Consider the following 17,237-nt stretch of genomic DNA (forward strand, 5'->3'; position numbering starts at 1 on the left):
TGACTGGGGAGGAGGACAACGCCAGTTGCTTATAGAATGAGTAGGAGATCTGGCTGGTTGGCAGCTGGCTGTAGGTGGCGACCTGCAAGAGGCCCTGGTCTCAACTGTGTTGACCAGAGCCCAGAAACAGCAGGGGAAACAGCTGGAGAAGTTGCTGCAGGGGCCAATGTGCAGAGAAGGGTAGGCTTGCTGCAACATCCTGCATAGCCAAGAGAAAGGGAGAATGCTGCACCAGATCTGAATCCTTGATCCCCACCCCTTATGGCGGAAGGAGGATTGTGCTTGTGAGATGAGAGATTCCACCGCTCCGAAAAGGGTAATGGTCCCAGTATGACTGAAGCCAGAGAGTCAAGTCATGATCTCAGGCCAGGGGAGACCCGAGGAAGACACTGAGCTGGAAGTTCTGCAATATGAGGTTTCTCCAGGAGGCGGCACTTCAGAACAGCAAGTGACACCAGTCCCAGGCACTGCCTGTCTCAAGGGTTCCCATTCTGAGACAGGGCTGGGAGGGAACTCTTGCTGGTACTTGTAATGTTCTCAACAAATGGGTTGAGGTAATGCACTGCAATAGCTTCTATCTGCTCGGGAGTCTTAGCAGTGTGTTACACTGCCCATGAAAACACAGTGAAATTTGCCCTTCAGTGATTCAGCTGTGGTGGGGAGGAGGGAAGAAGTAACCTTTCCTAACATGAAACTCAAAAAGCTTGCTTGCTTGCTGTGTGTATGTACTCCTGCATCTGGAATTCAGTCAGTCCCCTGGCCTAGGTAAAGGACAGTTGTCGCACTTCCCTGCTTCTGGGAATAACAGGGAATTCTAGTCAAGCCAAACAGCAAAGTAGATGAGGCAGGTAACCTGTCAAAAGCTTTAGCTAATTTGTAGAATTATAATTGTAAAATAGTAGAGAAGCAGGGCTGGAAGGGACCTCAGGTAGTCATCTAGTCCAGCCCCCTGCTGAAAACTTGGATGGTTTAGATAGGGACAGTCCTGCCAAATATTTGTCTAACTTGTTCACAAAGTTTTTTAAAAACAAGTCTCCCATGACTACCAAGCAGAGTGATCAAAGCATCAAGAACTTAACTTGCCATAGCTAGAGCAGGGGAAGAGGGCATTGTTAATGGTCAGCTGCTGCAAGGACAGGAAGTATGTCCAAGAAATTGTAAGGAAGAAGATGTCCCCCGTTACAGAGGAAGGCAAAACCCCCACATCCCATAGTCAGATTGGCACAGACTAAAATTCCTTCCTGATACCAAATGTGGCAGTTGGTCTGACTGAGTGGTGGAGCAAAGACCCCTAGCCAAGAACCTCTGGGCTTTTAAGTTGCAGCAGGAGCAGCAGCACACTTCAGTCACAATCCCCAGCCTTGCTTGCAGCCAACACCCAGTGCTTTTGAAGAAAGCAAGAAAATTCCCTGATGTCCGCAAGCACTGGAGGTGAGAGAACTTCTTCCCTGACTGTGTGGCTGGGGAAGGACAATTGCACTTGGGCATTCAGCTACTGTAGGTGTGTACATGTGTATACGCTAGATTTTACACTTTCTCTTGCCACCAAGAGCGAATTGCTGATTCAGGAGTAAATTTGTACCAAGAAAATTGGACGGGTGGCCTGACTGGGAGTCTTTTAAGAGCATTTTAGTTTTTTGTTTTTTTTTTAATCTAGGATGGTGCAAATGGGGATGATCCTGCCTTGAGCAGGTGATTGCACACAGTGGTCCCTTATCCAGCCCTGTTGTCAAGTTAATAGCATTGCAGCATTTCAGGCTGTTGCAGTTTCACTGCTGGACACTAGAAATATGGTAACAACCTGGTTTCAGCACCAGCCATCTGTCATCACCTTGGCTTTCTTCCCTGCTTGCCTGATGGGAGGAGGGCAGTGGTGAAGAAGAAAATAACCCAGTGGTCTCCTGCCTTGTAATAGCAGAGCCAGAGCCATGCATGTCATTTCTCCATTACTCTGAAGGCCATACTTTTCTCTGGCTTGGTCTGAATTAAGGGACCTTACTGGTCCTGTTTGTTGTGTTGAATCTGGGAGTCCCTTGGGAAGTTTTGTGGAAGCTTTTTCTAAGAGGTTAGAGGCGTTTCCCAAAGGGGCTTGGATCCACAGACAGTACTTGGAAAAGGTAAAAGGTTTCCAGGTATGTGATGTAGCAAAGCTTAGGATGCCAGAGGAGACCTGGCCCCATCTATTCCAGACTAGGACCACTTCCAGCCCACATCCTTCAGTGCAAGCCTATATATGGAGGCCCCTGTACTGTGCTGATGGATAACCAGGAGAGGGACATCCCCTTATTGGCCTTGGCAGAGACCAGGATTGAGGAGTCAGGGCCAGGACATACCTGAGGTTGCACTGGATTTTCAGAACCTCTTCAAAGAGATTCAAGAAGCTCCAGAGGACAACAATGGAGGAGGTATTGGGAAGCAGTGGTACCACGTATGTGGCATTTTGACTGCTAGTTGTACTGTGGAGGGGCTAACCTAGGAGGTTTCTGTGCTAAGGGAAGTTGTTTTGACAGCAATATTGAACTGAAGCAAGCAGAAACTTTCTTCAGGATGGCAAAAGTCTTCAACAACATCTCCTGCTTTGCAAATGCAACCTTATGTCTGCCTTGTGGTGTCAGCAGTAGGTTTCTGCTCCCTCCTTTCCTGCACTGCTGGATGGCTTCCAGGGTTCTGCCTTCACTTGCCCGTGGTGGGTTGCTTGGCCTTCTGTGATGGGGACAAGGACTCCAACCTGGTCAGACCAATGGGGAACAAACATCTAGTAGAGAGAGGCCCAGATTCACAAATTTTAGTAGAGGTCCCATAGGCAACTGGTGCCACTTAAGTTAGCGACTGGGGAGGGGGGTTCCCCTGGTGGCCAATCATGCTGACTGGGGGGAGGGGGTCCCCCTGCGGCCAATTTCACTCAACAAGAAGCGGCCACGCTGGTTCTGGAAGTCCTGTGGCTGCTTCCAGAAGCAGCACGACCACTTTTGCTGGCAGCTCCACTCCCTGACCAGTGCTCCTGCCTGTCCCACTGCCCATTGCCTAAATGGAGCGCGGTCTGACAGGGGGTGCACCAGAGCTCTCGGCGTGTATGTGCACCCTCTACACATTGCCACTGAGGCCCCATTACTGTTGATTTTGAAGGAAGTGAGGCACCCTCATACCTGTGGATGTGCAGAGCATTGCAGGTATTGATGCTGTTTTCAAACATCCCCCTCCATTTGCCAGTGAGATGTAAACGCAATACTGGATGCCCTTTCAAACCATCCTGTGTTGTCAGATCCATGTGCCTCTTGCACAGGTGACATTTCTGCCCAGGTTGTCACAGAGCTCTTCCTTCACTGCAGACGAATGTGTTGTTTTGTGGCTGCTTCTAGCCCTGGGTGGAAGAGAGATTTCCCTCTGTTCCCACACCTTGTGTGAACTAGAGGTGTCTTGCCCCAAGTTAACTGGCTGGTCTCTGGAATAGCATACACATATTTCTTCCAGACTACAACCAGCTGGGGGAATCCAGACCAGCCTAGCAAGGATCTTTGCTAGCTTGCTCCTGCAGCCTTATGGCTGAGGGCAAGCAAAACTTGAGGGCACCCAAACCCTAAGCCTCTGGGCTTGGGCCTGCACATAGGATGCCTGCCAAATGATTTGGAAACATCTGGAGCCCCAGGTGGAGGTGGAGGATATTTGTTGGTAGTAAGGCCACTTATGGTTCTTGACTGACTCATGGATTTGGAACTGATTTGGTTGATTTGGCTTGGAACACGAAAAATTTGCATTAAAACAACAACTTTGCTTCTTGGAGTCAGCTGGCAAGCAATTAACCTTGATGCAAAGCTTTAATATAGAGGTGCCCCTTGGGATGGCATCTGACCCAGGCCTTGAGTAGAGACAGGCCCAGCAATGCTTGAGGCACTGTGTGATTAAGAAAGGTTAAGTAAACAGCCTGTAACAGCTGTTCATCATTGTTGAGGCTTGTACCTTCCTCTAGCTGCAAGGTAATACTAATATGCTGCTTGGTGTTAAATGACTTAGGGCCTGTTCCTTTCTTGTTTTCGGCAAGCACCCGATCTGCTTCAGGAGGCAGATGCTGTTCATCCAACATTATTTGCCAGTGGCAACAAATGCCTAGTCCCCAGGGAGTCAGAGCAGCTATAAACCATGGCTTTTTTCTCAGCCCAAACTGAGAGTTTGTTTACCTGCTGAGCGTAAAGGGCAGCAGGGGCAGGCCGGTCCCTTCATTAGATGATGTTTTCAGATATAACCTTGCATCATATTATGCTGTGCTGCATAGGAATCGGGCAATATCCTTCTAAAGAGTTTGGCAGTCTTCTGTTGCAGGACCCCCTGCTATCCTAGCAAAGCAGTAGCTGTGTTCTCAGGGTGCTCATTCATATTTAGTGCATGTGATAAACGTGGTAACCTGCTGTGTCCCTGCAGTTTCCTCATTCTTGTTGTGCAAAGCCCATAGAGGCACATTATCCCTGAAGACAGTGTTTTGAATCTGGGAACTGCACAAATCTGTCATCTTGGCTTTTGCATTTATTAGGTTTTAAACAGCTCTCTCTGTCTCTGTCTCTCTCTCTATACCAGTTAGCATCTCCCTTCTTAATGCTGAGACCAGGCTATAAAGCCTGGATGAGGTTGCTCAAAGTTGACCGAAGAAAGAGGTTGCTTTTTCTGTAGATCTATGCTTTATACAAAATCTATGCTTTATCTGCATGCCTGAATCTGTGCCCCAAACAGAACTGACTTCCATGTGAACAGAAGGAACACATTGCTACAGAGAAAAAGCAGCGCTAATTACATTTGAAGCAGTTAAATGCCAGTCTGTTCTATCAGCATGCCCATCCACTGAAGGAGTTAGGGAAGCTTTACAAGGGGCATAGGTAGCCAAAGAGGACAATAGCCAGCTCGGGACCTGTCTGCGCTGCAGGCATAGTGGGTCTTGCCAAAGTCCTTCCCAAACACACCCTGCCAGTTCCTGTCCCAATCCCAGAACTGGGCTGGTGATGCTGCTCAGGTGGTTGTCCACAGCCACTGCTGTCAAGCATGCTGGAAATCTTGAGTGTAACCATGGGACATTTCCAGGTTTGGGGCAAACTCAGGAGCCTCCCTGCCAGAACACACTGCTGAATGATGCTGCCATACTCTGAGAGCCCAAACCTCCCTGTGCAGAGTGATCTGGAGAGGAGTAAGGAGGTGGCAGCAGCCAGAGATCTGGGTCACAGCAAGGCATTGGCTGTGCATGAAGTTTGTGCCTGCTACCAAGATGTCTTGCTACAGGTTGCTGAGGAGTAGGGACTGTTGCACTATGCTTGTGGGCATTCCTGCTGTGCTGTGGCTTGTCCTTGTCTTTAATTAGTCTAGTAGGTGGGGAGGGTGTGGGTCTTCCTGGTTGACAACTACAGACATGGCTAGAAGCCCAGGGTACAGATGAAGCTGTTTCATTTATCATGAAGGGGAAGGAACCATCCTATTGAAATCAGTGGGACTGAAGTGCCTAAATGTCTTTTTGCATGAATCCCTTGGAAAAAAATATTCTTTGCCACTCAAACTTGATGTGTCAGGTCCTGGGTTGGGGTCAATGACCATTCATTGCTAGCATCAGATGTCAGCAATGAAAGGATGTTTTTTCTATCAAGAGCAGATCTGTGGTCTGAGACATGAGTTTCAGCTCTGCCTGATCACGAGTGTCACAACTGCATGTTAAATAGGGTAGTTTAATGCATAGGTTAATAAAAAGCAACATGTCATCAAATTGAGTAAAGCAAAACTCAGCAAGTCTCTATGGAATGAGATTGACAATTTATTTTTTCTTGGAAGGGCAAGCAGCATAGGTGCAGATATATTACTGTTGGCTATGTACAAATACTGCCTACTTTGTATCACTTGACATGCAGCACTTACAGCCTCAAATAGGTGGCCACACAGTCCTTTTGAACTGTATGTAATACATGTATTTCAGTCAATGTACTTAAAAGCCATTTTATATTCTGAGTAGCGAGCCTCTGCATACCCTCTATATTTCAGTTTGTTAAAATATTTATTACTGTCCTGCTTATCCATTAACCTGAATTGTATTTATTACTTTATTTGTTTAATTTATTTCTTTGAAGGGTCATGGTTCCTGTTGGGTTTTATGCAAAATTTTTCAAGGATCTGCCTGGCAAAAAAAAAATCAAATATGAAAATCATCGATTCATTGGAATGAAGTCCTTGTAACCTGTCCAGCAGGTCTCAATTTCCTGAGACTTCATGTGGGTGCCTGCAGCTGCCACAAAAGCAATGCTGATATCCTGGCTGTGAGGGTGCAATTGGTAGGTGCAGTGGTCCTGGGGAAGGTGAATCAGTGACAGAGAACAACTGGCACGTGGACACGTTGTACCCAGGGCACAATCCAAACCTCAAAATAGCATTTCAACATCTGCAAGCAGAAGGCAATGTGTTAGACTCCCCAATTCAGGGCCTGTGTCAGAATTTTTTTTACTCTTCTTATTTTACTGACTGGGGCCATATGATACAAGAGAAGAAGTGTGGGAACAGAAGGGAAGTGACCCTGCTCTGTCAGGAATATGCACCCTGTGGAGGCAGGTGTAGTATCCCTGAGGTAAGGCTTTATAAAGCTGTCATTATCCTGGCTCTACAGCTTCTAACCAGGAAGCCAGATGGTGCGAGGGAGCAGTGAAGGTGAGGTAGGTAGGGTGACCACCTGTCCCTAATTGGGAAAGACAGTTCCAAAATGGGAACATCAAGTCCTGGCCCCAAGTTGCATGTCTCCAGGACATGATTTGTCCCAGATTCCCAGTATAGTGCAGGGATCTGGGTTTTCCTTTCACTGTAGGAACAGCAGGTGTCCCTTTGCAGGCTGGCAAGAAGCTGCATGGAGCGGGATGCAGGGGGTGCCACATGCATCTGTACATGCACATATGCCCGTGGCTGGGCACACAGCCCCAGGCAGCAGTGGTAGAGAGCAGCTCCACTAGCTGCCTGCAGGTAAGTCTATGGGGAGGAGGGGTGGGGGTGGCAGCTCCTTGCTGCTGTGTGCACTCCTGGGCAGGGAGGCATGGGGGGCATGTGCCTCCCCAGATGTGTGCAGGGCAGGGGAGGATGTGGGCTTGGGAGCTCTGCGTCAGCTGTGCCACCATGGCGAGGCACCCCCTCCCTGCCCAGCAGCAGTGGTGGTAGTGGCACCAGCAGCATGGAGTTGTGCTCCTTGATGCTGCCACGTGGGTAGGGGGCACCTCACCATGGTGGTACAGCCACTCCAGCTGAATGGAGTTTTCAAAAGCACAGTGGGGGTCCAACTTTATTCTTACTGCAGCCAGTGAAAAACCTCAGCCTTTATTTCTACCAAACTGAATGCTAAAATAGCTGCCGTTTGTGATGGCTGCAATACAGTGAAGTTACAACTAGACAGTTTGCCCCTCTCATCTAAATGACTTAAGGTGGATGAAAATGGACAAGCACCCACAGGCATAACTCTGTCTCAGAGTATCACTAGGTCCATGAGCAGGAGTGAAGTGTTGTGAGAACGCAGAGCCCACGGAAGCCAGTGGGAGGTCTCCCATTGACTCTAACAGGTGTGGGTCAGATGCTGAAATTGCTGCTATGAAACAACCTAAAGAGGAAGTCAGAGAAAAGGGAACCACCTGTTGCAGCTTTTTCTTCCTCTGAAAGTCACAGTGGTCCAAATTGGATTGGTTCCTTTTGTTACACACTGTCCGGGTGATGTCAACATCGAGCATGTACTTCAGTCCTCGAACAATCTAGAGAAAGTAATTTCCTGGTTAGTTAACAGCAGGCGGAAGCAGGGAGGGGAGGAGGGGTCATATGGAAGGGAAGGCTGTGGAACAGACCGTGCGTTTTAGGTGGGCCAAAAAAGTTTCTTGGGAAAGTGTGCTCTCACTCACTGAGAGCTTGGGTTACTAATTTCTGTAACAGCAGCACCTAGAGGCCTTAATGAAGGTTAGAGCTACCCATTGTGGCAAGTGCTATGCAAACTAACCCAAAATGCCCTGGCCCTAAAGAGCTTAAAGCAATGAAAAGCAACTGGTTAGAAGAAAAATGTAATCATTGCACTGGTCTCCGTGGGGACTGGGATGAAGTCAGACTTCTTTAAGCCAGGCTGTATTACCCAGGGGTTAGAGAACAACACTTTAATCCTAAAGATTCGTTTTACCCATTCAGTGTACTAAGCCCAGCTATGAGACAATACTTTTCAGTTTCCTGCCCAGCAGGAAATCTTTTATTAAAGAGTCACTGGTGCACATCTCTTGCATTTGCTAAGGGGTTGAATTCCTCACAGGAGTAAATCAGTGTAGGTTTAGTGGCTTCAGCAGAGCCGTCCTGGTTTCCACTTACTGGGGAAGGACTTAGATTGTGACAACTTGCATGGGCAGGAGAAGAGTATTTATTCTTGCTGAATCAGGACTGTTTAGTATCTGAATTGCATAGGTGTGACAAATTAGGCTGCCCTTACCTGGACAAGGGCTTTGTTTATATGAGACTCTCTGAAGAGGAAGAAGTCGTTTGAGCCATTGTTATATCGATAAACGCCAAACCGAGCTGCCTTGCGAACTCCAGGGTCTTTGGTGTCTATGGAGACGGGAAAGCCTGGTTTTGTGGTTGACGGAGGCTTTTGCAGGTGGAGAACTGTAATGACACAGGCACACCCTGTTACCCACACTGTATAGGGGCAAAGACTAACCTATATTTCGAAGTGATGGCTGCTCAGAAAGGCACCCCCTGGCCTAGAATAAGCTTTTCTTGAATGTTGTGCAGCTGCTGTCCTGTGAGCATGTCCCTTTACAGAGGACTTGGGGTCACTGCTAAAAATATTCCTCAATGACCAGAAGCAAAAGGTTCAGTGTTACTATGAAACGTGGCTCCAAGAAGTTGCCCCCTGCCCCCCACCAACCCTAGTGTCTTTGAGCCAATTTCTCCCTTTGAGACTGGGGAGAAAAGAGAGCAAAAAGTATCATTCTTCCCTCATGAGCCTTCTCACATTGCCTTTGGTGGAGCCCGTCTCCCAGTCTATGCCTCCTATATGACAATACCCAGCTAGAGTGTAGCCAGGTAGTGCAAGACAGAGTTCCTGGTCTGCACTGCCCACAAAGGAAGCAAGACCTCTGTTTGATAGATGGGGAGCTGAAGCAGAGGAAAATCAAGTGACTTGCCAAAGGTTACATGGGGAGTCTGACAGAATTGGGAGCAGGATGCAGATCCTCTGAGCCCCACACTGCACAAGCCCATCCTTCTGCCTAGGCCACCTTGGGCTGTATCTACCATCTTGTTTCCCTGCCCATTTTGCCTCCCTGTATGAATATTTGTGGTTTGCCATCTTGTTTCATAACCCTGCTTGTGCTGTACATGCTGAGGGATGCAGGAGGCAGGGACAGCACCACACAACCATGACTTGCAGTCTTGCAGGGAAGAGATGCTTGGGTTGGCATGCTGCACTACAGCCTGCTCACACAAGAGCTGTGAGCTAGTGGCAACGGCTAAGAAGTGTGTGGGAGGGAGGGAGGGAGGGAGGGCGACTCCACTCCCTTTTCCCCGCTCCTGCTCTTTACTGCTACCCCATCCCCTGCATTAATCTGGGACAAAGGACTCTACAGGTTGAGGTACAGAGAAGTAACTGAAACACTCAGCAGGCCATAGTGGTAAGAGGGAAACCAACAGCACTGGATAAGGCAAAGAATGAATGGAAACGTGTTTTCAGATCAACTTGGCACCTATTCTGGGAGAGGAGAGGCCTGCTTGGACAGGATGTTTTTAAACCAGACCCTCCAGGTCACTTTAAATCTATGTCGCTCACTAATTGGGGTGAGGGGACAGGAAGGTCATAGGACATTCCACCCCTGCTGCACAGCTTGTTCCAGAAAAGACACTGCTGCCGCAGAGGCATATAGGTGAAACAGCATCCTGACCTAAGGTTGCCCCCTCTACTATGCAAAGAGGATGGAAATAACCTCAGTGCTAGGGACCTTGATCCAGCAATGTGGGCTGGATCCTAGGGATTTCTTCTTCAGGATATGGTTGAGTCAAGAATTGAGGGACCCTCTGCAAACTCCCTTCCCTGGGAGTTGCCTTTGGCCCTGGCTTCAGTGAAGGCCTGTTCCACCTGGTTTAGTCTGCGTGTTTCCTTTGTGTGTAGGCACTGGAAGTAACAGGCTGAAAGTGGGGGCAGGGGGCACTAAATGTGCATCTCCATTTTGACCATAACCTTAGTAATTATTACCAGTAATTATTACCACGTGTCAGTGCTGGCGTACCTGGTGAGTTGCTTAGGGTAATTAAAGCAAAACCTTGCCCAGAAGGAGAATTCATGAGACTGTTAGCTTCAGAAAGTGACATATTCAAGCTACAACTTTCTGTCTTGGAGAGGCAACATTGCAGCTGTTGTCAGAGAAGTGTCTAAGCTGACGAACTCCAGTCTGAACTCTCTCATTCCAATCTGTATCCCTGCATCCCAAACATTGAGATGCCCAATGACTCTGGTATCTCTGTAAATTCAATGCGATCATTCTGGTGGCTGATGAATTTGAAGGTATTTCGAGTGCATACCACACATCATTCAAAGTGGACAGAAATCTGGATGCAAGGGGTTGTTGTACAAAATAAGTTTCTGCCCAGAGTCCTTTCTCCACCTGGATTATTTCTACTGCATTTTTTTCATCCTGCAACAGCTGTCAACTGTTTGCTAACACACCTAGGAAAATACACCTGAGACAGGAATTTCCAGACTAGATGGCTATAGTGAATCAGGGAAAGCAATGAAAGTGGTAGGTCTCTCTATTAGCATTAATTGTTATAATGCCATTGCTTAAGCCAGTGGTTCTCAATTGTTTTAGATTCAGGGCTCCCTTCCACACCTTTTTTGAATTTGGCAGAACCCCAGTTGAGAACCACTCTTACACTGCCTCAGCGTACCTCAGTGGTTCTCAGTTGGGGTGCTGCTGCTGCTGCAGTGCAGGGTAGAAAGGCCCTGCGTGCCTCATGCACAGCCAGATGAGCCTAAGGCAGGCAGAAGTACCTACTCTTGCTGCAGCCTTTCTGGTCTGGCCCCCCGACTCATATCCTGAGTGATAGCAGAGGCCATCTGGGCAGTTTCACCAGGCTGCTGCAGTGGTGGCACTCATGTCTCAGTACTCCTGAAAGGGTCTCACGGGACCCTAGTTGAGACTCCCTGGCTTATGATGAAGCACACCATCCAAGAAGCTGCTATTTTAAATTTTCCTTCTCCCCGAGCGCCGGTGACAATATACTGTAGAATATAAGAGTCTTTATATTTCTTCCAACTCATTTTTCACACCTAACTCTCACCCCTAGCACCGAACCACAGAGCACAAGACGTGTTATTAAAACAGTTTACAGCAAGAAAACAATTAGAGCATGTTGCTCAGAAGCACGTGACAGTGTACATGGAAATGATCATCAACTAATTAAAACACATCTCGCTGACAATGCTGGGGAACAGTGAAATTCTCCTTTGGGCTTGGCTGTGCAGATTCCCTTCCAACATCCTACACACTCACATTGCCCACACAGACCTACTTTGCTCAGGGATCCTGGCACCTACAAGATCCTTTGACTGCAGCTACAGTGGCTCAGCCCCCGAGACCTGGCCAAGGGAGGATGAGCAGGGAGTTGGGGTAGAAATCTCAAGGGAGCAACTAGTACTAGAAGACAGAAGTGTCTTATGTGGTTAATTCTCTGGTGAAATATAGGGCCCTAGGGCCAGACCCAAGAAGGAGGCTTTAGAGATCCAAATTCCCTTGAGGCCCAAAGCTGCAATCCTAAAACCCTCTTCTCAGCCATCTCCTGTTCCTGGTGGCATCTAAACTCTACAGTCATCTAAGTGTTGGCCCTGGAAGCTCCCCAGGGATTTAAAAGTCTGCTTCTGGACATATCCAAAAGTGCCTCAGAGGTGGTCAGCACAAAGCTTATTCTTCAGTCTGACTGGGATCTGGAAACCAGGCATTCCTCTGTCTGAGCCCTTATCAGGTTTGGCTTGCTGAGTGGTGGCTGAGTCCTGACAGACTGGGGTCTGCCCAAAATGCAGTTGCTTTCTCTTAAATGCAGCTGGCAAGAGGTATTGCCTTCATCTCTCTCCTCCGCTTGTGATTAGAGTGCTCAGACAGTCCCATTTTCTCCACTTAGCCGGACAGGGTTTGACCCCACAGGGTACTTCCATAAGATACCCTGACTACCAGGTTACTAGCTTGTCCAGGTGGTGGCAGTGTCTACCCCACCCCAGCTGTTGATGCTGGGCAACAAAAGACCTCAATAACTGCAGGGCTAGAGACCACATGCAGAATAAGATGTGTGAGACTAGACTTGCAGCTACTCACCTGGCACACCCAGCTTCATGGGCTGGTCAGTCATTTTCATTACAGAAAAATAGGTCGGGGGGTGGCCCTCATGGCCCCCCTAATTCAACCCTTAGCTCAAGGTAGGATCATCCCTGCCTGAGCCATGCCAGCCAAGTGTCCATCTAACCAGCTCTTAAAAAACTTCCAAGGATGGAGATGCCACAACCTCTCTAGGTAGCCTGTTCCAAGGCTTTACTACCCTCAGAGTGAAAAAGTTTTTCCTTATCTTCAAACTGAATTTCCCTTGTTGCAGTATAAGATCATTATTTTTTGGCCATGCCAGCACAGAGAATAGTCTTTCTCCATCTTTATAATCACACTGCAGCTGGCAGGAAGGAATGGAGAGAAGCATCAGCAGAGTGGATGCAGTTCCCAGGTGCCCAACCCCAGGGTGGGCATAGGCAACCCCCCTTACTACTAATGCACCACTGAAGCCACCCAGCCTGCACTGGACTGGAGCTGGGTTGTTTTGGTTTACAGCTGGATGAGGTTGCTTATCCCTGGTCTAACCACTAAAATAGCCTCCTCCCTTTCAGAGATCAAGAAGGCAGTGCCCTTTCTGGGGCAGCACTGGAAAGGTGGTTAGCACTACCCATTGGTAACAGGAATTAGCTGTCTTCTGAGAAATTATTTATCAGCTTCTTGCTAAACCAGGGTCCCAGACCTTGATCTGATCTGTAGTGGCAGCAGGTGCATGGAAAATCTGACAAGTGTCACTGGCTGATGTAGACATCAGCCCTCCTATCAGGTGGGAGGGACATGATGTTTGTTCTCTTTCTTCCATCTGCAACAAAGACCCTTTGTGGCTTAACGATCTCTCACACCTATTGAGTCACAGCTCTCACAACAGTGAGGAAACAGCTCTCTGTTCAGGGGAGGTATCAGATGAAGCACACAGTGGAGGACTTTGGCTGAGCTGCATTTAAAGGGGAGGCCAGTGTCAGGAGGAGTCTCTGAGCAGGGACTCCAGTTGCTAATGGCTCAGCCAGGATAGGACACATGATAGATGTAGAGGTGACCTTTGGAAAAAAAAGGCCCATGGAGAAAGCAGAGCATCTCCTAATTTTAAAGAGGCTTTGGCTAAAATCCTGCTGTGCCCATGATGCTGGGCAAGCAGGCCAATTCTGATCTGGGAAAGTGACAGGAGCAGGCAGAGCTGGAAATACCAGGGCTACGGTGTGGGCTGCTCTATTTCTAGAGGCATAGACACCAGTTCTGGGGCACCTCTCAGAAAACCAGAGGTAGTCTGCTTGATGCTTGCTACACAAGGCACAGGGCAGGAGGGGGGTCACTGGCAGAGTGCCACAGGGATGGGCATGTTGTCCTGTAATAATGGAAGTGTTTCCACCCACTTCGTTCTAGTGAATCAGAACCCATGAGGACAGACTTTGGAGACAAATACAGTGTGATCGTTCTGGTAGGCACATACTCCAGCATAAGATGAAACCACTCAGATCCTAAAGTATGTGCAGTGCAGCAGTCAGAGCTGTTCTTCCCCTCCCATCTCACTGCCTCTCTGGCCAGCTCAGTTTTAACCTGATACAGATGCTGGCCTCCACTGCCTTGTGCCATTACACAGACCTCTTCCCTGCCTGTGTTCTGGGCTGTGTGAGGCTGCAGATACTCTGGCTCCTGCGACCAACTGGGAAGTAATTCCATTGTTGCAAAAAGTGAAGTGAGAGGAGGACCAGCCACAGGTCAGAGTGCTCAGTGGTTAGGGTACCAGGCTGGGAGTCAGGACGGCTGGGTTTGAGTCCCCTCTTGTTCCTCTGGTTTCCCAGGGGACATTTGGGCCATCACATGGGGTTAGTCACTCTGAGACTCTGCTTGCCCACAGGAGGAGGAATTTCCCTTCTTCCCTGGGGTGTTGCAATATCAAAGGTCTTGAGGCGCTTGTGCATATTCTGCAACAACAAAGGGCCTAGGAGGAGAGATGGGCTTGTGTTGCAGCTCATCAGAATTTAGCCCAGCAGCAACAGCCTCCCTCGGGACATGCCTGGGCTCTTTCTGCTGCTCCCATTTCCCTGCTATGGGGCACCATCAGCAGTATTTCACAGAAGGCTCACATCTGGTATGTCTGGCCAAAGAGCAGCCCCAGCCTCGCCGCTCTTGGGCTGGTTCTAGTCAGGCCATACGTGGGACCGCTATCAGAGAGACAAGACACTGGCTGGAGTTAGCAACCGGTTGGAGGTTCCAGACATGGCTTTTATCCTCACCATCCCTAAACAGAAGAACAAACCATACCCACAGATCACAGAGCTAGAAGGAACATTGAAAGTCATGCGGTCCAACCCCCCTGCATAAAGGCAGGATGTGCTGTTCCCAACTCATCGCTGTCAAATGCTTATGCAGCCTCCTCTTGAAAACCTCTGGTAATGGAGCTGCTACAACTTCCCTGGGCAGTTGATTCCCCTGCCTCTCTGCTCTAACAGCGAGGAAGTGTTTTCCTAATACCTAATCTGAATTTACTTTGCTGCAGTTTGAAGCCATTGCTTCACGTCCTGCCTTTTGTGGCAAAGGAAAACAGTTGCTCTTCCTTGTGGCAATATTTCAAGTATTTGAAAACTTCTATCATGTCTGCCTTTAATCTTTTTTTCTCCAAGCAAAATATGCCTGGTTCCCTCAGCCTCTCCTCACATGGCTGCACTGCAGTACCTTTATCATTTTTGCCATGTGGTCACGTCACTCAGGGCATAGTTGGAGGCCGAGGGCAAATGAGGCACAGGGATCCCCAAAGTCCAGGCTCCACCACTTCACAAATGGGTACCCTGACATTTCTGCCAGGCCAGGAAGTCTGCATTTCAATTTCCACCTGCTGAAGATGCTAGTTTCCCCAGGGATAGAAGTGTGGCATAAGAATACATAGATGTAGCCTCTCTCACCCCCTGCTCCAAGAAGGCCCATTAAAGGACAGGGGTGGCAATCCAGCCAGGTACTAAAGTGAGAAGCCAAGAGCTCTTGAGCTTCCACACTTCCTCTACTAGCCATACCATACAACCACTTGTTACGAAGCAAGAGACCTGTGCGCTTGCAGAGCTGAGCTCACAGGGCCTGGAAGGCAGCAGGCAAACAGGGTGCAGGTATCTTTGCAGGGACTGAGCTGCCCAGAGGGTACTCCGAGTTCTGCTCACGGCCCCTGAGAAACATAGAATAAGAGTGCAGCTACCTTCAGCTACCTCCCTCACACCCAGGCTCAGGCACAATATAAGCCTACACACTTCCTGGCAGCTGTTAGGGGACCAATTTGAGGCTCTGGCACAAAGTCAGGCCCTCAGATCCTGACACCTTGGACTTGGAGCCTGATAAAATTCAGATCCAGATAATACAGCTGGGCCTAGGCTGCACTTTGTGGCAGGGGAGGGCTGGAAGATGAAAGACAGCCAAGGGTGTTTGTACCCGAAAGCTTGCAGAGTACAATTTTTCCAACTATTTAGTTGGTTTAATAAAAGATATCATATTTACCCAAAGAACCTTGTCTTCCTGTCACCTTACTGAACATCACTCATGCACTGGTGATGGCAGCAGAGATACTAGCACACGTGCCTATTCAATCTGTTCCTCCGGAGGGAAGTGCTGATCAGAGGCAGCTTTATTTTAGTTTTTTTTTTCCAAAGAGGCCCACTTTCAGAGTCCCTTCCCAACTTCAAGGGATAAGACTTATCTAGTGAGTTTGTAAAGGCCGGAAGCCTATAAGTACAGGTTAGACAGGTACTTGGTTGGGATGGTTCAGATAGGGCTGATACTGCCTGGAGCAGGAGGTTGCTAGATGACCTCCTAGGACCGCGTCTAGCTTTGCTATTCTATGATTCTAATTTTTATTTAGTTGCTTAACAAGAAGCTGTGTTCTTTGCAGGCCTTCTCCAACCCCAAAAGGAAACCACAGCTGAAACAGAGAGCTAATCGGTTAATCTAAAGCGAGTTCCCCCAAGCCCTCAGTGACTCTATTTGCATTTTCTATGCATGTATCACTAAGAATAAAACCTTCAGACAAAACACCCTCCTTTGAAGTTACCACTCCAAAGTATTAAGGCCAGCCATAATCAGGAGAGTTTCCTTGCTTAGGCAAGTGAGAAATGAGCCGAGACAATGCTTCATTAACACCTGCTAATCACTCAGGTGGCAATCTGTACTTAGCAATCAAACTGCTACACGTTACCTTTCCATTTAACAAGCAAGGCCAGGCAAAACCTAGCCTCTGACAAATAAACTGAAGCCACAAGTAGATTTTAATATCCTTACACAGTTTCCTCAGACAATGCTGTTTTCTAGAGGGAGAGAAATTGTTTTAATCAGCTCTAGATACATGTTCCCATATAATTATCTTCCACTCAAATCATAGCTGTAAGAAGCCAGAGTTTTAAAAATGAAAGATGGGGTGTGCAGAGGATATCATTTGCACACCTCTCACATCTCTTCATGCTTACAAAAAAACAGCATAGTTTTAAGCTTCAAAATAGACTAAGATGATTTTCTGATCTTACCATGACTGGACAAGGTGAAGTCCCACAGAGATAAGTAGCAACAGAGAGCAAAGCCCCAGGACCAGTTCATTGCTGCCTCCACCACTTTAGCAGGGGAGTGAAGAGCTCTTCAGTCAGAGAAGTTGCTTTTCACCCCACACTCAGGATGAGCTGTCAGTTCAAGAGCTCCCATTGGCTGAGGGTGGTAGAAACACCCAGAAAACAAAAAACCCACAGCTCTTATCCACTTTCTCTCTCGTTGATGACTTGATGCTACAAATGCCAACTGCAAAAAACTTTTTCTGACAGATCAGTAGGGTTGCTTCACTAGGGGCAGGATGAGCTGATGCTCTGCATTGACTGGCACCAATATGTACTGGGTTTTCTGGAACGTCACAGGTGTGTTTGTCAAGAAAGCAGCTCT

General features: G+C 48.2%; 1 protein-coding gene across 2 annotated transcripts; it reads right to left on the reverse strand.

The window, feature by feature from the left end:
• Positions 1-5,763: 5,763 nt before the first annotated feature.
• On the reverse strand, positions 5,764-16,994 carry CST7 (cystatin F). 2 transcript variants are annotated; one of them, XM_019544033.1, is made up of 4 exons: positions 16,835-16,994; positions 8,459-8,631; positions 7,629-7,745; positions 5,764-6,142 (listed from the first exon to the last, which is right to left on the reverse strand). In XM_019544033.1, exons 1-4 carry the CDS (start codon positions 16,902-16,904, stop codon positions 6,131-6,133), a joined length of 372 nt encoding a protein of 123 aa, XP_019399578.1. In that variant the 5' UTR covers positions 16,905-16,994; the 3' UTR covers positions 5,764-6,130. The 2 variants fall into 2 exon arrangements, with proteins under 2 accessions (XP_019399578.1, XP_019399577.1); XM_019544032.1 differs by having other exon boundaries at positions 5,764-6,403; positions 16,835-16,972.
• Between the last annotated feature and the right edge of the window lie 243 nt (positions 16,995-17,237).

Source organism: Crocodylus porosus, unplaced genomic scaffold (genome assembly GCF_001723895.1).
Source record: "Crocodylus porosus isolate Cpor-Errol unplaced genomic scaffold, CroPor_comp1, whole genome shotgun sequence".
NCBI lineage: Eukaryota > Metazoa > Chordata > Crocodylia > Crocodylidae > Crocodylus > Crocodylus porosus.